This window comes from Eublepharis macularius, chromosome 16 (genome assembly GCF_028583425.1).
Source record: "Eublepharis macularius isolate TG4126 chromosome 16, MPM_Emac_v1.0, whole genome shotgun sequence".
Lineage (NCBI taxonomy): Eukaryota > Metazoa > Chordata > Lepidosauria > Squamata > Eublepharidae > Eublepharis > Eublepharis macularius.
This window is the reverse complement of record NC_072805.1, coordinates 26,340,371-26,363,935: the sequence shown is the minus strand read 5'-3', so window position 1 is coordinate 26,363,935 and position 23,565 is coordinate 26,340,371. Positions and strand designations below refer to the sequence as shown.

At 46.0% G+C, this 23,565-nt stretch overlaps 1 protein-coding gene across 1 annotated transcript; it reads right to left on the bottom strand.

Annotated features, from left to right (window-relative positions):
* Nucleotides 1-1,716: 1,716 nt before the first annotated feature.
* On the bottom strand, nucleotides 1,717-6,354 carry LOC129343873 (uncharacterized). Its single transcript, XM_055000256.1, has 2 exons — nucleotides 5,934-6,354; nucleotides 1,717-2,318 (listed from the first exon to the last, which is right to left on the bottom strand). Exons 1-2 carry the CDS (start codon nucleotides 6,352-6,354, stop codon nucleotides 1,717-1,719), a joined length of 1,023 nt encoding a protein of 340 aa, XP_054856231.1.
* Between the last annotated feature and the right edge of the window lie 17,211 nt (nucleotides 6,355-23,565).

The following is a 23,565-nucleotide window of genomic DNA, read 5'->3' as shown; positions in this document are numbered from 1 at the left end:
TTGTTTGTTTGTTTGTTTGTTTGTTTGTTTGTTTGTTTGTTTGTTTGTTTGTTTGTTTGTTTGTTTGTTTGTTTGTTTGTTTGTTTGTTTGTTTGTTGCTGAAATAGGTATAGGATATAGGGCAGAATATCTCACTTGTTTAGTGGCCCCACATTATCGCAGAGCTTATTCGTTAGCTCGATTTAATGTGCTACCTTCTGCGATACTTTATGGGAGATTCCATAAAACGCCATATGCTAACAGGTTATGCACTTGTGCTCAGCGAGACATAGGGCCAAGCTACACATGACGAATGACACTTGAACAGCAAGTGTATTTCTCCCTGTTCACTTGCCCTCCACTCAATCCACTTGCCGTTCAAGTGTCATTCATCATGTGTAGCTTGGCCCATAGAAACCCTGAAACATGTTTTTTGTATTGTACTTATTACTGTGATATACATCCCACACTCATTGACCCGCTTTTGAGAGAGCAAATTGGAAAATCTGATAAATGTAAAGTTATCTTCCTATTGGCGACTCAGAACCCAAAAGTTATCGAAATTGTAGCTAAAATTTTGTATCTTGCATCTATGAGGCGGGTTGTGTATTTGTATACTGAGTTCTGGTTGCATTGAGTGTTTTTGTTAACATGGATGTAATGCCAATAAAGGTTGCTGCTGCTGCTGCTGACTAGAATTCTCTAGAATTATTATCAATTTTTAGATCCTGTGTAGCCAGTTAACAGAGATGGGAAAATGTACAATTTTGAGTCCCTTTTGGATGAGTCTTCTCTAAGATATCACCACTAGGGTTGCCAGCTCTGGGCTGGGAAATTCTTGGTGACTTGGTGGGGAGGAGTCTAGGTAGGACAGGAGTTGAGGAGGAGAGAGACCTCAGCAGAGCATAATCTAAAGGTGCCTTAAAGACTAACACTATTTATTCCAGCATGAGCTTTTCTGAGTCAGAGCTCACTTCCTCAGATGCAAGTTCACCTTACCTCTGTAATGCATCAGCTCTGCTATGTGCATAAGAACATTAATATTTTTTTTTTTGCTGCTGAACCTTAACCAATACCTCTTTCGAGGGGTTTAGAAAGGCTAAGTACACTACAATAATAGAGCCGTGTCTTTTTGTTAAGCAGCCCACACTGATTGTATGTTGTTCATAAAGACACAAAAAAGGAGTAGGATTTTTTAAAAAGATCTTATGTTCTGTTTCCTTTATTTCTTGAATGACTCTCTGGGGCTACGATGCCGAGAATGCTCACTGCTGTGTGGGTGTTATTGATACCCTAGTTGGAAGAAAGAGGCAGACACAGGTTTTGGGTACTAAGGGCTACTTTATTAAAGCAACAACATAACCTCAACAGCGGCAACAAGGGGAGCTAACTAGCGGTACAGGTCAAGCCAGTGGTCACCATGGGACCTTCTCCTTGAACCTGCCTGGGCGAGACCCACTGCCCCGGGTGCGAGCCATCCAACAGAGATGGCTTGGGCCCGGCCGGCCAGGCGAATGGTTCCCCCCATAAAGCTCCAAACACCCCAAGCCGTACAGCCTGGGATAAGGACTTGTCTGGGAGGTCCCACTAGGCAGTCTGCCCTCGCAGCTGAGCCGTAGGGCCGCAGCCGCTCCTGACAGACCCCCACTCCCCACCAATGAGGATGTGCCAAGGGTACTCACCGGCCCGCTCTCAAATCCCAACTCTAACCTGCCACCGACGAGGTCAAGCCTCTGCTTAGGCCTCGACACCCCAAATATGGCGTAACGCCTCCAGCAATCCCCGCCGCAAGTCGTCTAAAAATATGTTGTTGCCTTTAAAAGAAAGATGAACTCCGTCACCTCGGTAGAGGTCCGGCAGAGCAGCCCTTATACCGGGGTGGGGCAAATAAACCCCCAACCCCTTCTCCAAAGCCTTGTGTAAGGCCTTATTGGCCTTATAACGTGCTCCCTCTATAGCTTTAGCATCCAAGGCCTCCCGCCAAACCCTCCTGGGTAGAATATCGGACCAAATGATTAAGACACCAGGCCAGCGCTTGCCTATCAACCGCAAGTCTGCCTGGGCCTGCAGTGACAGGGCCTTGCCCTTCACCAAACCCAAGTCATTCCCCCCCAGGTGAATGACGAGAATATGAGGTGGAGGGGCACACCTCCCTTCAAATAATAGTGGAAGCAGACCAGGCCAACGCAGGCCTCGACGGCCCTGCCACTCCACCGTAGCCCACTGGCTCAGGCCAAGCTGGGACCCGAACGCCGTCCTCTTAGCCTGGTGGGCGGCCCAAAAGACGAAGCTGTGCCCGCAGATAAGGATAGAGCACCTTCCTCGATGCGCCACAGCACCTAAGAAAAGACAACAGTTAAAAGACTATAAAGGCCCCATTAGGGGGCGCACATAGGACTTGTAAGCCGAAGACCTCCAACGGCCTACCTTCTGAATGGCTGGACCAGAATAACCCATTGCAGCGGCCGTCGAGGCCGCTCCAATCCGAAAAGAGTGTGTGCCAAACCTAAAACCCGCCAACCCAAGCTTGGCGAGAGCCCGTGCAGTAACTGCCCAGAACTGAAAACGAGTAAGGGGAGCCCCGTCACTGTGAATGAACAACACCCCGGGCTCATCCCCTCGAGCTTCCAAGTATGCTCTAAGCGCAAGCACAGGACAAAGCTCCCGATCAGCACAAGCACCCAGCTGCACCACCGAGCCCTTCCGCAGCTGATCCGTCTTAGATCGCCTAATGGTGACTGCTACCGTCTCCCCAGCCAATTTAACATCTCGGGCCAACAAGGCCCGATTTGAGTTGTCCCTAGCTGACTGAACCACCAACTCACTTACCCGTAGGGCTCCAAAGAAGGCAATAAGAGCCGCTGCATGGAAGAGCTTGGCTTCAAAGTCAGAACTACATACATCAGCCCACGTAGCCCCCAACCCCTTGAGAATGGCAGGGGACATAGGCTCCCTATCATCTACCTGAGCTCCCATCTCTCGCACCCATCCTTCTAACATTTTACGGACTCTAAAGTCCCCCGTAAAATCCTGCCAGCCGCGAGCCTTGCTGACAAACGCCAGGGCCGCCAGCTGACCTCTGATTGTTCTAGGAGCACAACCCTTACCTCTACGATCAACACAGAATCGCAGTATGTGCTCCACTGGAATCGGCCACAATTGGGGCAGTCCCGCCCCAAGCCGAAAAGTAACAAACTGCTGAACGGCGCGGTCATAGGACCTCCGGGTGCTGGGGGCAATGGCTAGCGAAATGGCACGCTGAACCTCACGTTCCCAAGGTGCCACAACTCCTCTGGCATCCTGGAGGGCTGCAGATCGGCTTCGGGAGCAAGTTGGCGAAACCGTTCCATCTGTTGGCGAGACAAAGCGTCCGCCAATCCATTGTTTACCCCTGGAACGTGTTTTGCCAAGAACAAAATGTTCAGTCGGAGGCACCGGAGCGTGAACAACCTAACCAATCTCATTACTCTAGGCGATCTGGAAGTGAGGGAGTTAATCACCTGTACCACAGCCAAATTATCGCACCAAAAGTGCACCGTGTGGTTGGCCAACTCACCCCCCCACAGCCAGATCGCTACCAGAATTGGAAAAAATTCCAAAAAGGTAAGATCCCTATCCAAAACCCCATCATGCCAGTCAACTGGCCATTCTTCAGCGCACCAGTGCCCCCGAAAATAAACACCAAAGCCAGTTGCGCCAGAGGCATCAGAAGTGACCTGGAGTTCAGCCTCAAGCAGTAGGTCCTCCCTCCAAAAGGTGACCCCGTTAAACGAGTTAAGAAAGGATTCCCAAACCTCCAAATCCTCCCTGATGCCCCTAGATATGCGCAACCTATGATGTGGCAGCCTCAAGGAAGCCATGGCGTCACATAGACGCCTAAGAAATGCCCTCCCCGGGGCAACAGCCTTGCAAGCGAAATTAAGGTGCCCCACAACCTGCTGCAGTTCAAGAAGAGACACCTTGTGCTTCTCCTTAAGGGTGGCCAAACGCCCACGAAGGTCATGCACCTTCGCCTCAGGCAGCCTAAAGGTTTGCTGAACTGTATCAAGTTCAATCCCCAGGTAGGTCAGCACTGTCGAGGGTCCCTCAGTTTTCTCCTCAGCAAGAGGAACACCCAAACGCTGAGCTAAGTCAGTAAAACCTGTCAGCAAGCGCGCACACTGACCTGTGCCAGCCCTCCCAACGAAGATAAAATCATCGAGATAATGACTGGTATCACCACAACCCGTCTGCTGACGCAATGCCCATTCAAGGAACGAGCTAAACCGTTCAAAGGCCGCACAGGAGATCGAACAGCCCATAGGCAAAGCCCGATCCATGTAATACTGGCCCTCAAAAGCAAAACCCAGCAGCTCGAAGTCATCTGGATGCACGGGGAGCAGACGAAACGCTGACTTTATGTCGCATTTGGCCAACTCTGCCCCAACCCCACAACGCCTAACCACTCGCATAGCCTGGTCAAAAGACGTATAGCGGACCGTGCACAGATGATTGGGGATGGCATCATTCACTGATGCCCCTTTCGGGTAAGATAGGTGGTGAATCAGGCGATACTCGCCCGCAGCCTTCTTGGGCACCACCCCCAAAGGGGAAACACGCAGGCATGGCACAGGAGGGGCCGAAAACGGGCCAAGAACCCGGCCTGCCGCACATTCCCGTGCTATCTTGGTCCTAACCACCCCTTCCATGCCAACGACAGACCTGAGGTTCGTTGACATGAATGAGGACCGCGGCCCCTGAAACGGAATGCGGAACCCAAACATAAACCCATTTAACAAATAAACCGCATCATCCCGCCGAGGGTAACCCAGCAACAACTCACTGAGGGTTCTCAGATTTATGGGGCTGGGACCCTTTTCCAGACGGAGGCTGGTTGCCTCCCCAGGGGCGCCTACCCCCACCCCGTTTCTTGGATCTGGGACAGGCTGTAAAAGCATGGGGCCCCGCGCACATGGGGCATTCGTGCTTATAAGGGCAAGACTTCCTGGCACAGACACCCTGTGAGGCAAACTCCCAGCAAAGCAGCCGTGTCTGAACCGACTGCCCCGCGGAGGCGCGGGTGCCAGAAGAAGTCGATGCCCTGTGGACCAAATGCCCACTATCAGACCTATCCCCAAAGTTAGGCTTTGCAGGTGACATCACCTGCAACCACAACTGCTGGTGTATCTGGTCCCACGGGATAGTGGGGTTCATGGCAGCCCGCATTCGGAACTCCTCATCGTACTGCAACCATGCAGCACCACTGAAGTCCGAATAGCCTTTGTAAATTATATCCATGTACTGGATAAGGGAGGCTGCCCTCCAAGGCTGCGCCCTAGCCAGGACCCCGGCATATATAAGGAACCCCGGCAACCAGTTAAACCACGTCCTATCCACCCGTCTACGCTTTAACCTTTCCTTCTCCCTGTCATCTAAGTCTTCCTTGTCCTTCTTCTCCAGTTCCCTGAAGAGAAGGGTGAAGACGTCGATGTACTCTCCCTTTAATATCTTATCACGAGTGGACGGGGTCAAATGGTCCCCCAACGGTAAGGCGGTATCGCCAAAGGGTAAAGCTCTGAACGGTACAGACCCATAAGGGGTCTGAACATAAGGCTGACCCTGCCAGAGAAAACCAGGACCAGAGAACCAGCTAGGCTGCCCAGCCAGGCCCTGTGCTGAGGAAAGCACAAATTGCTGAGCATTGGGCATAGCTTGGGAACCAGCCGGCATGGCAGCCCCACTTGCTTGCCAGCCAGGTGCACCCCACTGCGGCCACGCCCCTGCTGAGAAATGTGACACTGCAGGACCCGGCCCTGGCCTAACGTATGGCTCCAAAGGTGACTGCGATCCCGCAGGCACAGCAGGCCAGTAACTACAAGAAGGGTAAGGCCCAGGGGCGCCACCGCCCGCAGGTGAGGCCTGCCCACACTGACCCCAAGGCCAGGCAGCTGTGTTGTGTGTCATAGTCGACTTACCATCTCCCAAGGCGTTATCAACCGCTACCGCCACTGGCAGGGCCACCTGTGATCCAGCTTGATCGTCAGTACCCGACTCTCCAGGAAGGTCTGTCTCCCCCGGCTCTATAGCTCCGCTGGCATCATCCCCACCTTGGTTGGCAGTACCTTCAAGAGCAGACAAACGTTTAAGAACCTCTGTCTGAAAAGCCACGCGAGAAGATGCCCTAGTGGACCTAGGCCTCTTTGCACCCCCAACAGAAGCAGCGGAAACTCCCCGACTGCTCTCCAACGCCGCTATGCGGGCCAAAATCTCCTGCTGAGCCCCATCAACACCCTCATCATCCGATGAGGACAATGCAGGGGGGGGGGCCCGCTTAGCGGGAGGCCGCTTTGCAGGCTGCTTCCCTTTAGAAGTGCCCACTCCTTTCTTAGGTGGCATCTTTTTTTTTTTTTTTTTATAGAATTATTATTTATGCCCCTTCTAACAGGCTAACAATGCAACCCACAAAAGCCTGCCAACCCCCAGAGGGTAAAACAGAAGCAATATAAAAGCTGATCAACAATACTAATACCCAGCCTAGACTGCCAGTAGGGAAGCTAACTCTGGCCACCCGAAGAGGCAACCCCCAATCCCAGAGGCCCCAGGTATAACTAAGAATTGCCCCCCAGATGCCTCAGCTCCACAAAATGGCCGCCGTCAAAGCAGCCCACCCGGGAACAAAATGGCCGCCGGGCAAGCAAAAGCCACCTAGAACCCCTGTGGTGAAGGAGGCAAAAGAGAACCGCTTGCCAAACGCGCCGCAAAACCACCCCAGCGCGCAAAACACTACGGGGCAGGGAGAGGGGTTTCCTAAGAGCTTGCAAAAGGCCCCTCCCGCGGGAACACGGCCACAGAGCCCACAAGCCCCAGAGGCTTCAGCGCGCTGCGCTGCCGCCGCCGCCGCGAAGCCCGCCAAAAACAAACTGTTCCAGAGGCGAGCCGAGCGCAGCGTGGAAGCTCTCCCCGGCTCCCCTCCCGCTTGCTGCAAACGCTCCCTCCAATGCAGCAAGGAACGCTGCTGCCGTTGGCCCCCAAGCCTCGAAGCTCGGAGCTCTGCCGAGAGGCTCCTTCCTCTCCGAGCTCGAGGCACCAACTGAGGGGGAAACGGGCGGAGCGCGCCTAAACAGGCTAGCTCCGCCCACCCCACAGGTCCTGGAAGGGGAGCTCTGCTCTATCTCCTTCCAGGGCATCAAAATAGGCACCCAGCCTTAACGGCTACGCCGCGGCTGGGGGTTGCCTCCTTGTTAGCTTGCACTCTGTTCAGTCAGACCCAAGAGCATGAAGGATGAAAAACAGAGGAACACTCAGGGCACTTTTCCCTGATTTCAATTTTTCATTGTATTTGAAATTTGTGAGACTGAAATGACTTCAAGCATCTATCAGGAAACTAGCCTTTTATTTTTCAAGGAGTTGGTTTCAGAGTAGCAGGAGGGCCACCAATATGACCATGAAGCTTTTCCCCCAGTCGTTCCCCAGGTTTTTTTTTTCTGTTGTGCTGCCTAAAGCAGAATAGCTACAAAGACAGAGTGAGTGTTGTATAGTGGTTAGAACACTGGGCTAGGAATTGGGAGACCTGGGCCCAAATCTCTACTTAATCATGAAGCTCAGCTTGAACCAATGTAACTTACCTCACAGTGTTGCTACCCTAAGTCCTTGGAGGGAGGGTGTGGTAAAAATGTGATAAGATAGATGGGATCAGTGGAAGCATTGCCCTGCCTGAAGCAATCTTTGATCAACAAAGCAATTAAAAGAAGAAAAAGGGGACATGGCAGCTTCCATTTAAAGAAGTGGAGCTTTTTAAAGAATAAGAACATAAAGAAAATCGCCCATTATCTGTCAGTGCCTGTGAGCACACAGTCAAGGAAGGAAGAGGTAACTTAAGAGTAGACAACTTCTCTGGCCTGAGCCTTGATTTGTCTTGATTATGATGTCTCTGTCTTATGTCTCCATATATGAACAGGAAGGGAAGGAGTTGGACTCTGGAAATGTTGCCATCCAATGTTCTAAAGACATTTGTTTTTGGTGAACATTGTGTTCATATTTGAACACACGAAATAAGTTGTTGTTGTTGTTCTTCTTTTTCTTCTTCTTCTTCTTCATTCACATTTGACAACCTGATCTGGATGGCCCAGGCTGGTCCAATCTCATCAGATCTCAGAAGCGAAGTAGTTTTGGCCTTGGTTAGTACTTGAATGAGAGACCACCAAGGAAGACCAGGGTTGCTATGCAGAGGCAGGCAATGGCAAACCACCTCTGTTCATCTCCTGCCTTGAAAACCCCAGCAGAGGTTACCATAAGTCAGCTACAACTCGACGGCCGTTTAGATATACACACACTTGACATAGCCTATAACAACAATTTTGTCTAGCTTTTTAAAAAAAATTCATCTTTCTTCCAAGAATCTCCCAACGTCCCCATTTTATTGTCACAAGAGCTCTTAGAGGGAGGCTAGAATGTGAGAGGCTGTCCAAACCAAAATGTCATGGCAGAGTGACAGGCTTACCAGACCTCCCACTATGGTAGGAGGCACCCTGCTGGTAAGCCTCATTGCCCCCTGTCACTAATGTTACTATGTCACTTACAACCCGGAAGTGACAGAGTAGCTCTAGGGATTGTCATAAACTATACAGTGAGTGTGGGGATGTAGACCTAGCTCTTTCCAGTTCTGCTGCTGCACCCTGACTATCATACAATACTAGCTTACATAATGTACCACTTTGTCACATTGATCTGCTCCCATACTCTAACCACTACACTGCACTGATATACAACATGCATATAACCCCTCCCCACCCCCCAAAAAATTGAAAAATCAAACATTAAGAAATGGAGAACTGAAACCACTAATGACAATATAAAATGAAACTATAAAAATAACTTCCAGCAATTTCTCCTCTTAGGTCCCAGGCTCAGCATCCACTTTGAATCACATCAGGGCAGGCATTTTTGACCCAAGGATTACTAGTGCCAATCCATGGCCTAGAAATGAGAGCATAGAAGGTAGATACATTGTAGCTCTAAAGAAGCCCCTGGTGGCTTGGAATGGGAGTTTTTGTTATGTATTTGCAATACATTATTCTTTGGTGATATAGTCGGTTTGAAAGATGTACATGGGCTTCTTAGTTCTTTCAAATCTATTAACGAATAATCATTCCCCCCTCCCCCAGTTCATTCCTCTGAAAAAAAGCTGTCACTTCCACATTTGATGTCTACAACCTACACAACGCCTGTACCAAACGCCACAGAGCTATCAAATAATATATTTTTTGCTTTGTTGTGCCTTACTAATTTAAAGATGTGCTTTTGTTGTCAGTTTGTGACAAAGGGGAGGATTTAAAAATAGGATCTAGCTTGAGTCTTGTAAATTTATTTCATGGCAAAGGAGCAGATGAAAATTACCCAAAAGACAATTCTCTTTAGTGGTGAAAAATAAAGGCACCTCAAGAGTCAGTAGGAACGTGTCGGCCTGATTATTGCCTCTTTGTTACAAATGGAGTGATACGATTATAAACTGACCTTCGTGGGGAGCCGAATCCCAGCTGGGTGAAGGTGTTGGGTGGGCATTGTCACCTGCTCCATCCTGATCCCAGCTGGGTGAAGGTGGGAGGCAGGCATTGCCACCTGCTCCGCTCCTGATCCCAGTTGCTGAAGGCAGGGCATGGGCATTGCTGCCTGTTCCATGCCTGATCCCAGCCTGGGCTTCCTGCCACAGCACTCTCTGGAGGGGTGGGCTGCCTTGCCTGGTCTTCCCTCCATGGCAGCATCCTCTGGTGACTCACCAGGGTAGGAAGTGAGTTGTCTGGAACACGCTTAGGCTTTTATATAGTAGGATATTAATTTCACTATTCTTCACAACAGGAACCCAGTGGCTAACAATAATGTTCTCCCCCTCCTCCATTTCATCCTTGCAATAGCAACCCTGTGAGGTAGGCCAGGCTGCAAGCCAATGACTCACCCATTAAACATTTATGACTGAGTGTGGAATTGAGCCTTGGGGCTTCCAGATTCTGTTCTGCCCCCCTAATCACTACACCTAATCACTCTTGTGGAATTTCTCTGAGCTATAAATCCAATGATCTCCTAGCCTTACCAAGTCTCCAGCTGTGGCAATTCACTGTGCCACCAGTTTTACTAAAGAGTTTGGGGGAGGGGATCCTAGAACATCACATCCACACAGTGATACAGTTCAGGGTTTATGTGACATCATGCCCCTTCCCTGCCGCCTCCTTCTCCTGCTGGTTGCCCACCAATGGCCTTCATACCACTGGACTATCTAGATCAGTGTTGTCTGCTCTGTAAAGAAAGATCTGTAACCTTTCAATGAAGATTCCATTGGTTGCATTGGGATCTTCTCTATGCAAAGCAGATTGTCTGTCTTCCCTTTGGCCACAGCCACTTCCCAATGGTAAAAGAATCCACCCTTGGACTTGTGAATGCATTTATTTTGACTTTCCCCAGAATTAGACCTGGAGAGCTTTGTTACCATGTGCATGGAGGTGCCCCCAAATTATACATGTATCAGTGTGAATGTGGTTTGTTTTCCATTTGGCCCCAATCCACACCAAAATTGCCTGAGTGTAAGGAAGAAAAACTCACTCTAATGTTAAAGGAGCAGGCTACTTACGTTTTACACCTGGCTGGAGAAACAACACCAAGAGCAAAAGAAGAACATGTTGATGACAATACTACCTCCCTTTCTTGATGAGGGAGCATTATTTTGTTCCTTCCTCTTTAAAAGGGGGAGGACTAACTATTAATTGGCAAAGTTTTCTTACAGACCCTCCTTTTACACGGCAGTATGGTAGAGTTTCCAGGTACATGAAAAGTGTGTGTGTGTGTGGGGGGGGGGAATCTCTTCAGCATCAGGCCAATGAACAATACCATTGTGTGGCATCATGTCTGGTACATATCTAGAAGTGATGCCATTGTGTCAGGGCAATGCTCTGGGATTCACCTCAAACTCTGTGGTTTAACTTTTCTTAGAGCATTGCACCAACACGACATCATCGCTTCCAGTTTTGTGCCAGAAGTGATGTCATATGTTGGTGTAATGACAAAGAGCTCCCCACCCCCCATTTTTCTCCTAGTGACCTGTCTAGAAGCAGTGAGGAATGGGGAGCCTGGGCCAACACATCTCCAACTGACCCCTGCTCCTATATGTAATTAGAAAGTTAGATTTTGTGTCAAGCAGGATTTTTTTTGGCCTTTCTCAAACTGGTTCGGACAAGAGTTTTGCACTAGCCTTGGGAGACCTGAGTTCAAATCCCTTTCAGGGATGCTCAGTTTGAGTGACTGTGCTACCTTATAGGGTGGATATGAGAAGAAAATGGAAGAGGGGGTAATTATGTATGCCATCCTGCCCCTGAACTCCTTGGAGGTTCTAGGGTAGAGACTGAAATAGGTTTGGACTCTGTTGGACTCAGGACCAAGCTACACATGATGAATGACACTTGAATGGCAAGTGTATTTCTCCCTGTTCACTTGCCCTCCACTCAATCCACTTGCCGTTCAAGTGTCATTCGTCATGTGTAGCTTGGCCCTCAGCTAGACATTGTCCATTTCCACACACATTGAATAATGCACTTTCAATGCACTTTAGCAATCCTTTGAAAGTGGATTTTTTGTTTCACACATGGAAAAACAGTTCCAAATGTTCACTAAAGAGTATTGAAAGTGGGTTATCTAACATGTGTGGAAGCAGCCATTGACTGGACCTTGCACACATAAACGCTACACGAACAAAAGAGAAATATACAGGTTCTGAACAAAAAGAAGGGTACAGAGACACAATATTAAACAGCAAGGCCTGGGGGCAATCAACACATCTTAAGAGACATCAGAACTTGTGGGGGGCAATAAGAGATATGCAAGTATTTTAGGCAGTCCATCTCCTCCCTTGCAATGGCTTCTGGCAACTGGTGAAATACAGTTGTTTTATATAGCTTATACATGTCCTACGTTTTTCCCCAGGCCTTTTAAAAAGTGGCATACCCTAATGGGAACCAAATATCACATTAAGAAACTGTCTGGTGGCCATTAGGCACAAGAAGGCACAAGATCTTTTATCTAGGGGTACCATTCCTCCACTCGGGGTAGGGGGTCCCCTGCTCCCACCCTTCACCCCGCACCAACTTACTTTGTCAGTGGGGGCACTCTTCCCAGGGCACCCCCGGGCAGCGTGGTGTGCCCCCAGGTGGTGTGGTGCACTCCCACACCCACCGTGGCCTGAATTGTGCCCTGCAGCACCCCACAGTGGACCCATGATTTGGGCCAAATCATGCCCCTTGGTGAGCACGGGAGTGCCCTTTGACCTGCAGGGCTAACCTTTGAACCGTGTGATAATGTCACTTCCCAGAAGTGACATCATCATGCAAACCAGGATTGCGTGCATGCCAAGGATACAGCAGGGTAAGTTCTGGGCTCCCAGTCCCCCGCTGGGGTGTCAAGGGACCTGGCAACCCTATTTGTATCATATGCATATACCATAAATATACCTACCTAAATTAAGTTGCCATGGATGGAGTGCTATTTTTAAGTCCTTTTCTTTTACTTGTGACTTGGAGGTCATTCAATGATGATGTTGCATAACTGATAGGCCGTGTTGGAACAAAAGGTGAGAACCACTGTCTTATTATTAACATGGCTTACCAAGACCAGCCCTGACCTCTGCTTCCCTCTGCTGCACCAGACAGTAACAGAAGAAAAATGGGAGGGGAGGGGAGGGAGGAGGAGTTTCTGCTGCTATGGCAATGCTGCAACATCACTTCTGGTTGTGTAACTAGAAGTGGCTTCACATATTACAGCTAGAAGAAATGTTGTATGCAATGCCACAGCACCCTCAAAACTCCAGGAGGTGGCCAGCCCTTGTCTTATCCCAAGACAATTTCTCACATTTTCTCTGTGGTCGTTTTGGCTTCTGATCAGCGGTCATTTGCTTCTTCGATATTATCATGAAACAATGGATGTTTTCTCTGTCAGTAAAGTATTTCAACTCCATTGAGTTTTGGTTTTGTAAGGTTTAGCTTTTATCTCCCTTCCCATTTCCTTTTTTTCTTTTCTTTTGTACTGGGTCATGTAATCCTTTCCCTTCTCTTCATAATCTGTCATAATTAATGATGCTTCTGATAGGGAAGCAGGTGCTCTATTTATTATTAGCTTATGCAAAAAAAAAGTCTCTGTGTGCAACGTTTCTTTCCACATGGCTGTAATTTGCCACAGCGTTTTTTTAAAATAGCTATTTATTATGCAACATGGTGGGGCGAGCTACTTGAAGGTAATATTTCCCTGCTGATATCACCCAGTAGTCGATTCTGTAAGTACCTGGCAATGATACGGTGGCAAATATCCTATCAAGCTATGCGGCAGCTGTTTGATAGTCCCCATTCCAATCTGCAGACTCTCCATATGGCTGGAAAGAAGTCCATAGCAGCTATCATAATAAGAGTGACTGGCATTATTTCATAGGACAAAGACTGACCTTTTCACAGGGTTTTCCAACAATGTGCAACAAACCTATTAAGGGAAAGAAGGCATAGCATGTACCCTCTGGTGCATAATTCTAGAAGCAAGCCACCTTCAATAAATATTTGATTACGTTGTCTATTCCTGCTTAAGCCGCACTGACAGAAGAAGAGCCATACAATTTTGAACACTCGTTCCAGCCAAAAAAGTTTGGACCCAGGATAGGCATATTTATTTATAGTCTGTCTTTCTCACTGAGATTCAAGGCGGATTACATAGTGTGAGATTAGTGAAATCAGTATCAAGGACATTTCCATACAGTATCAAGGATATTTCTATACAGTGTCAAGGACATTTCCATAAACAATGTCATAGGATTTTACAAAGACATAGCATTAGCAAGGATCCAATACAAAGGACTGCTGCATCAGAACAAATTCAGTTCTAGGATTGACATTAGACAACATGAAGCACAAGCAGTATGCACGAATACATATTCAAAGCAACAGATAGTGTGTAAAGCAACATAACTGCTGAAACAGAACATAATTAATTCTAGGACTGAAATTAGATAACATGAAACACAGGTAGTATATAGGAGTACATATTCAAAGCAACAGATAATATGCAAGGCAATGTAATGGTGAAGTCTGTGGTTCCTAACTCATTAGCGAAGCATCTGAAACCCCCTCCCTACAATACTTCCCTCCTATCTGAGGGCCAAGCTACAAGTGACGAATAACACTTGAACAGCAAGTGTATTTCTCCCTGTTCACTTGCTCTCCACTCAATCCACTTGCCATTCAAGTGTCATTCGTCACTTGTAGCTTAGCCCTGAGTAAAAATATGCAGTGGTTAAGAGTGACAGAACTCTAATCTGAAGAACTGGGTTTGATTTGCCACTCCTCTGCTGGAAGCCAGCTGAGTGACCTGGGGTCTCTCACATCTCTCTCAGAGCTCTCTAAGCCCTACCACCTCACAGGGTGATTGTTTTGAGGATAATAACACACTTTATAAACCGCTCTGAGTGAGCATTAAGTTCTTGGAATGGTAATGGCATCGTTCCACACTTCTCCTTGCCTGCATCCAAATCTATGCCAAGTGATGCTAATTGTCAATAACCATCCTCCTATGCTGGTCTGCATAAAGGCTCAAATGATGATACTCATCAAGATTCTTTTTGTGTCTTTTAACAATACACAAATGCATGTCTGTATATTGGCAAAACTCCCACAAATAGAAACCTGATACAACAGAACGTAGGATCATGCCAAGATGGCTTCTTTGTAGTGTTTTATTAGTGCATGCATACTTAAAAAGAGAGGGAGATGCAAATTAACTGAAGGAATGGAAAGCTGCAGCAAATCACATGTGCACAAAGCTCTGTACAAAAGCTGGAAACAAGAGGGAAGGAGGAAACCACTTTGCCACTTTGGAAACCAGGCCAGGTCATTTGGTACTCTACTCTGCTCCCATGTTACCAATTGCAACCGATTTTGCAGCTCCACACTTGGAAGGAAGACCAGCCCATCAAGCTAAGTTGGGCTTTGATTGGGGTGTCCGGGGTGACAAAGGGAGTGTAGACAGAGTTCAAGCAGTCCCTCCCTCCATTGCCGAGGCAATTGATTGAAGGCGCCTGAGTGTCTAGCTTCCCGAACGGCGGCCGAACGCAACGAACAAGGCTTGTGATGACCACCTGTTCGGCTGGAGTGGTGCCTCACAAACGGCCCATTCGCAAGCAGCCAAGCGGCCTGTTCATTCATTTGTTTTTTTTTTCATTTGTAATGCTGTTCATGCCCATGTCTACTCCACAGTCAACGAAATTTTGATGAATTCAAAATTTCCTAAATTTCCAAAAAATTCCTAAGATTTTTACACTTTTTAAAAAAAACTAAAACATGCTACTTAAAGATTATTTTCAGGCCCAAGTTACAAATGAGTGTGTTCACCCAAGAAATATGTGACTAATCCATTACAATTTGTACATAATTGAGAAACTTCATTTTGTTTCTGTGTTGTCATCTTGAACTGTACATAATAAATCATTCTGCTCTCGTAACTGCTTTTCTCCCCTGTTTTATAGAAAATGTCAAGATAAGTAACAATTTTCATGTGGGCAATTTTAAAAGACAATAATTCCTTCTGGTTTCCTTCCACAAAGTGAGGAGGCTTGCTTGAATGGAACTGGGGGCCCTCAACCAATTAATTGTGTTTGTTTTTATGAACATTCTGCCTAGACATAAGGAAGAACAAATCTTTACTGTATCCAAAACTTCATCTTAAATTACCCTTTGACTGGGTTTTCTTTTGGCAATAAAGAAACATCATTTCAGTTTGCTAAACGAAGATGTGAAATGCAAATGGGGAACTGGAGATGAAAAAGGAAGGGATGAGAGACCCGAAATCCTTTTTGACAGATGCTAGTATAGATCCCTCTGCTCAACAGCATGTATTCAGCTAACTGCTGTGCGTTAAGAACTTTGAAATGATTTTTGGCTAATTATTGGAGAACACATAGCATGTTATACCCACTATAGGTGTCACTTATATGGCAGACTCTATAAACCAAGCCTGCCTTGCTTTGTAAGTGCCAGGTAATGACATTTTGTCAAATGTAAGCCAGGAAATACTCAGCTCTCTGCATGGTATCATTAAACTGCTGAGTCTGCCATTACTAATTTTGCCGCCACTTTGGGATGAAAAGACTCACCATGGGAGGCGTCAATAGGGAGCATCAGCTATACACACAAATCTACTTAGTCTTGACGACAGAAGCTGGCAAAACCTTGCATACTCTGGATAAAAAAAAATCAATTTAAGTTGAAATTACATAAATTGTACCAGTTTGGTGTAATTCTCTGTAACCCTTCCATCCAGTCTTCCTTTAAAAACTGTGCTGAAGATTAAGCTACATTGGTAACCCCATCCCAGCTGGCGAATTAATCGTTTGAAAGACGTAACATCCTTTCCAGAGCATACGTCGTTCTTCCTCCAAAGATTTTATGTAGTGTGAGCAAGTGCACTTATTTCCCTTAATTTTATGGAGTACACCAGTTCTCTTTTAAAACAAAATGGGCCCATAAACTAAGTCAAAGTGGGTGAAAATCACAAGATCGATAAGGGCAACCATTAAAATCTATCAATCTCCACAACAGCTGGAAGTGTGGGGGGAATGGAGGCAACTGCACCTATAAACTTTGCTTTAAAAGAGCCTGTTTTGTTGCTGTGATGATATAACAGCTGTGGAACGTGTTGCGGTGAAATTTGAATCAAAAGTAGTATACTGAGAAAAAAAGATGTGCTGGGGTTTCTTACATGCATCCGCACCAGGGTTTTCTCAAGACTCCTTTTCATTGCACCTTGGTCAATGTCATTTTGAAAGAAAAACAAATGTGTGTGCAATCTTTTAAAAAATCACATGTATTTGACAACAAAAGATACAATCATCACAAAAATGGAAATGCAAGGGGGGAGTATTGAATTAATTTGCTAAGTATAACAGCAGTGTGTGCTGCTCTAAGGTGTTTTATTACAGTAGTTATATGATGGTTCTAGTGTTTTATTGTATGTTTTTATCATAGGTATTTATTATGCTGTTTATCTGCTTTGAGCCATCTTGCGGAGAGAGCGGACTATAAATCAAATAAATAAATAAATAAAATTTTACAGATGGGATTTTCCATTTAATGGTTTCTTGGGGCTGTAGAGAAAAAGTTTGCAGCACTGTCTATCAGGAAGTTGAGCCAGTACCAGACCAACAAATATTCTCTTGGGGATCCTGGAGGGCAAAGGAAAGGAGCTAAGGACTTTGCTAGAGAGTCAGACAGGGTCGATTTTTGATCTAGTAAAGATCCTATGGGTTTGCAAAAAAAAAAAAAAAGCTTGGAAGTGATTTTGCCAGTTTCCAAGCCAATTATCTAGCATATACCTAAGCAATTGGGCTTTCTCCGTTATTGAGGCTGCAAACATCAGAAATGCCCTGCTGGGTCAGACCAGTACTTCATCTAGTCCAGCAGCCTATTTCACACTGTGGCCCACCAGTGAAACCATTTAGTTTTCCAGTTAGCTTGTAGGTAACACACGGATGACCTTCTATGTCTAATATGCCATTTTGCAAAGAAGGCATCAGTAAAATTAATTAATAACATAACAATGGTCAGAGCAGGATCCTGCAAGGCAACTGCATCCCTTCCCCAGGAATAGCTTGGAAGTGGTGATAGATGTCTCTATGATGTCTTATCATACAATTTCAAGGTAGCACAGGCTTAAATTGCTGCTTTTTGTTAGAAGTCCATCACACATCACTAATATAGATCTTGTGATGGTGGTAGAGAGTGCCCTCAAATCATAGCTGAATTATGGCAGCCCCTAGTCGGGTTTTCATGGCAAGAGACTCAGGGCCAAGCTACAAGTGACGAATGACACTTGAACGGCAAGTGGATTGAGTGGAGGGCAAGTGAACAGGGAGAAATACACTTGCCATTCAAGTGTCATTCGTCACTTGTAGCTTGGCCCTAAGAGAGATGGTTTGCCATTGCCTGCCTCTACAACCCTGATCTTCATTGGAGGTCTCCCATCCATTTACTAACCAAGGCTGACCCTGCTTAGCTTCTGAGATCTGATGAGATCAGGCTCACCTGGGCTATTCAGGTCAGGGTAATATAGATCTCATAGCAATTGTTTGTTTCAGACGATCCTTTGGTGTGTATCACAGACAAGATATATGAATGACACAAGTAGCTGGTGCATGCTTCCTCACATACTTACACTCTTTGTTGAAGGAAGACATTGTCTTTTGGAGGAAGACTTGGTGGAATAGAAAGCAACTTGATATGTCTCAGAAAAGGAGAGTTATGTTTCCTTGAATTTGCATTTGGCCAAGTAGATCTTCAAACTTGTTGCACTGATATTGTTTAGTCAAGATTGCTTCCATGCTCTTTACGAGTGTTTGCAAACCCAGACATATCATCCAGAGATAACACTGAACACTATGGTCAGTCTTGAAGATAAGAGACATTAATCTTTAGAAAGTTCTGGAATGGTAGCTCAACAGTTTCAGATTTTCCCGAGTCTGTGGCAGGAAACCTAACAGGGCACTTGATCTCCCTCCACAACATTTGTGGAACAAACTCTGTCCCTGCTTACAACAGTAACATAACAACAACAGCAACATTTGATTTCTATACCACCCTTCAGGACAACTTAATGCCCACTCAGAGCAATTTACAAAGTGTTGTTATTATCCTCACAACAATCACCCTTTAAGGTCGGCGGGGCTGAGAGAGCTCTGAAAGAGCTGTGACTGACCCAAGGTCACCCAGCTGGCTTCAAGTAGAGGAGAGGGGAATCGAACTAGATTCTCCAGATTAGAGTCCTGCTGCTCTTAACCATTACACCAAACTGGCATCAGTTCCCCCAGATTAAACAGCATGCAGTGACCCCTCCTTCCCCCACCCCTCACAACATATGTGGGACTGCCCCCCCCCATAACAGTAACATCTGGCACTTTTTTTTTTTTTTGGATACCTGTTCCTTTTATTTTAACACAAATTTTTACAAAGTAAACTTCCCGGTATTGTTATACAGGTTTCCTTTTTCCTTACCCTCCCCTCCCTCCCTTCCCTCCCCTAATCTTCTTCTGTCATTGCTTCAGCCACGGGCACAAGGTCCAAAGTTTCCAGTTAATATCCTTCTTGGCTTCTTCCTCCATGATCCAGTCAAAATAAGGTGACCACTTCTTATTAATCGAACTCTTCTGTTCCTCCCAGGTCTTCTCTTCAGTAAATAAAGGCACAATATCTGATTGTACAAATTCAGAGATAATTGTTCCAATTCTCCATAGTCCATTTGTTCTCATTTTTCCATCCCAATACTATCACAGCTTTCCCGGCTAATACCATAGCTTTGAGAACCTCTTGATATTTACTCTCTATTTTCTCAGTCTTTAGGGTACCCAGTGTCATTAGATTGTTATCTATTGGTATTGATACCCCTGTCTTACCTTTTATCCTATCCAGTACTTTCTTCCAAAATGTCTGCACTCTAGCGCATTCCCACCACATATGCGAATACCAGCCTTTAGCCTGGTTACAGTGCCAACAGTTCAAACTCATCCCCTGTACCATATTGGCTAATTGGGCTGGTGTCCTGTACCATTTCGTAAAATATTTCAGCTCCATTTCTCTAAACTTATCCATTTTAATCTTTTTCACCCCCGCCATTAATTTTTTTAAAGTTATTTCTGAGGTCAGCCCTTCTCTATGTCATTTCTCCTGAAGGCTTTTAATTATTGAGTCCTCATAGGTGGTCATTATTTTATATATCTTACCAACTAGCCCTTTACTTGTCTTCCTCTTCTCTTTATACAGTACTTCTGCAATTTCCTCCAAGCACCTTTCCCCCTTTTGCTGTTGCTTTCTTATTACACTATATAATCCCGTCAGTTTCAACCAATATTGTTTTCCTATTGTCTCTATTATCGTTTGCAGAGGTTTAAGTTGACCTCCTTCGTCATACATGTCCCTTACTCTAGTAAAGCCTTTTTCTTTAAGTACTTCCCACCAATGCGGGTCATTGGCTTCCTCATATATACTTTCTACTGGTGCCCAATCAGAAGGTTTACTTAACCAAATCGGTTGCCATTTCTTCCAAACCTTCAATACCGTTTTCCTAGGCCCCCTTGCTTTGACATATTCCTTGTTCACCTCTCTTGTAAAAATACCAAACCTCCCTACTCCCTGGTTTAGCTCATTTTCCAATCTAACCCATTTCTGGTCTACATCCTGTTCTATATCTGTAAGTGCTTTAATATTGAAGGCTTCATAATAATTTATTATGTTAGGTATAGTAACATCTGGCAGTTGAATAGCATACTTTTGTTGGTCAGACTCCAGCACCCCTTGTCCAGTCTTTTTACAACATTTGCGCTGATCTTCTTTTGTGTGACATCTTGTCTAGCTTGGAAGGTACTGTACAGAGCCACAGTGAAAACATGCCTCCCCAAATTTTTAATTTGCTGTATTTGAGGGTTTTCCCCCCACTCACTTTCCTGCAGTAACTGTATGTCTGCAATGAAGCTTTCTACATCTTCAACTGGGCCTCTTGTATCCCAGCTTCAATTTTGGCTTGTTAGAGCTGTACCAATTTAGATTGCAGTGGTTGTGTGTGCGTGTGTGTGTGTACATGCACATATTTTCAGTGAAAGATCTGATTCTAGAAGCAAACATTTTCTTATGCAAGGAATACTTGCCTTCTTAGTAATTTCTAATAAACGCAAATGCCGTATTTCCATAGATAAATCCTACTTGAGTCCATTGAAGTTAATGGACTGAATTCTGTCAGGTTCTTTTTTTATTCCATCTTCCTTATTCTCCTCATTACTACACACACGCACAAACACCCTGACAAATGGTTTTTTTTTTCCATACATGTCCTATGATGACCCTCAGCATAGTTTTTTGGGGGGAACTTCCTTCCTTTGTTTCACCAGTAGAAAATCTGGTCAGGTCCAACCCAATGTGATTACACTGTTAGTAATATATTGTTCTGTTGCCCCCTGTGACGAACTCAGCTTCAGATGCTGAGATTTCCAGAAGTGAAAGTATGATTGACATGTTTCCTTCCCCTTCCCCTGTGGCTAGCCTGAAATGGCAGTTGGGGATGGAATGTTGGGGAAGCTGTCAGTTGGAGTTGGAGAGAAAACAAGAGAGTGAAAGGGAGTTGGAGCCTGCCTTTAGACCAGCGAGGGTCAGCCAGAGAGTCCTCTGTGAGAGGAAATAATGTTTATGAAGCACTGTTAGTTGGACTAAAGTGGGGAAAACCAGCACTAACTCCTACTTAGACTCAAGAGATCTGGGAACTATAGTGGGCCAAGGAAGTGGGTAGAGAGGTGTCTCCCATTCAGTGCCAGGAACAGGGTTATAGCTCATAACTATAACGCCTGTCCAGTATCTAGGAAGGGTTTGTCTCAGTGGAGCACCTTTAAGTCTGGAGAGGAGGGAAAGTCTTGCTGTGTTTGTGTTTGAGTATATAAAGTGTAACATCTGTGAAGCAGTGTCAACCTCTGAAAGAAGCCAGCAACCTAGTGTTATTCCAAGTGTTTTGTGCCTCACACCAGTGAAGCTGCTGTATAAAAACTAGACACAGGAATGAACCAAAAAAATTTAACGACTCTGTGGTTCATGGTTCGGTGCTGACGACGATCCCAAGGTTGCGAACCGAAATGAACATTTTCCGTTGCCGAACCGATTCATGTTTCGCAGTTCGTAGGGTGCAGAATGGCCCCCGTTGCACTTAGAGAGCCCATATTCCCGGGGAGTGTTTTGCAGGTTCTCCTACAGCCATCAACCAAGTTTGGACAAGATTTCAAAAGGGATCTTGGAGTTATACCCTCTCCAATCCAAGGCCCCCAGGAAACTCCCACTCGATCCAATTAGAGCCACCGGTTGATGTTGGTCCAGTGTACAGAAGGTTGGTGCTGATGGCAGCAGCCCTGGCACCAGAGGGAGGGAGGGATTAGAGCCCTATCCCACCACTCCCACAGACCTGAACAGATTAGACACTAATACTGTGATCCTCAGCCGAGGTGCCCAGTGAGCTTGGCTCGAGGGCCTGGCAGCAGCCCTGGAGCCAGAGGAGATAGATCCCTATCCCCAAAATCCAAGCTCAATTATACTCTGTCTCTCTCCCCAAAAGCTAGCAAGTAGCTAGCAGCAGCTCTGTCGCACTCCACTGCTTGCTGAAAGTGAAACCAGAACTGGGAGTGCAGTGCTTTTTATAAGCTGAGGTCCCATAGAGCAACGCAAGAGGTCTGTGTTGGCCATTAGAGCTGCCTATCAGGGTTTGCAGGGATGAGATTGGAGTGTCCGCGGCTACAGAACACCCCCTCCCCCCTCCTTCCCCTGGGTGTCTTCTCCCAACTTGTAACCGTTTTGCAGCTCCATGTTTGGAAGGAAGACCTGCCGATCAAGGTAAGCTGGGCTTCCATTTGGGTTTCCAGGGTGACAGAAGGAGTGCAGACAGAGTTCAGGCATTCTCCCGGCTCCGTTTCCAGGGGAATTGATTGATGGCGCCTGACTGTCTGGCTTCCTGAACCGCGGCCAAACACACCAAACCGGGCTTCTTCCGACTGCTGGTTCGTTGGCCGTGGACAATCATGAACTGCCAGATAGCGATTGTGTGATCGCCAATTTTGTGGGTTTTTGAAGTTCGTAATGCAGTTCATGCCCATCTCTAATGAAAACCTTTCTGTTACTTAAATTCAAGCACCTGCCTACCTGCCTTCTGACTTTACCTACTGTAAATAAATCTTCAGTTGCGTTTTGAACCTCCCCAAGCCTTGTGTGGCAGTTTCTGCCAAAGGGAAGTGCAAACCCCTGATCTGTCCCCTACTAAGACTTGACATTTAATAATCCTTAAGGGTAGGACAAGAAGGAAAGTTGAAACTTAACATCAACCACACTACCAGAGGCTTCCCAGCCCAGTATACAGCTTCATAGGCTTAAAGAGGAGAAGTTTTACCTCAGGGTAGGGGAAGGTCAGCCTAAGCCTGAGTTGGATGTGGGTTTGTGGCACCCCCCATCCCCAGTTTTTGTTCTTGCTGATGAAATTTGTAGTAATTAGCAACCATATTGCCTTTTGCTTCTCCTTCATACCTTAATGAGTCACTGCAGTCTCCTTTTTATCATCTCCAAGGAGAAGTTTGGAAATGTGTTCCCATTCTGCCCCAAGGCAAAGGATAAGCAGTGCACATTTTCTTACTTCTGAGAACTCTGAATCACTTTAGCAAATAATTATTAAACCTGCAAATGCATTCCACGAAAGCGATTGGAGGCTTACCTGGGCTTTGAAGAAATTGTATAGGAAGGTTCAAGGCTGGAGAACAATTTTCGCTGTCATGGTATTGTGTTAAACAACCAAGTCACATATTAAGTATCAAACCAGGTTTATTTTATAAACTTAAAGACATAACAATGGCTTCTTCTCTCAGTGAATCAGACAAAATCTAAATCTGTCCTGAGAGACTACATCTCTTGACAAACAGTGTTTTCAACTCTGTTGAGCTTATTGAAACTAAGAACACTAGCGCTCATTAAGTTTCTTAAAGTGTTCTATAAGTTTTCTTTTTGCAAGAGAAATAAAGCATTCCTG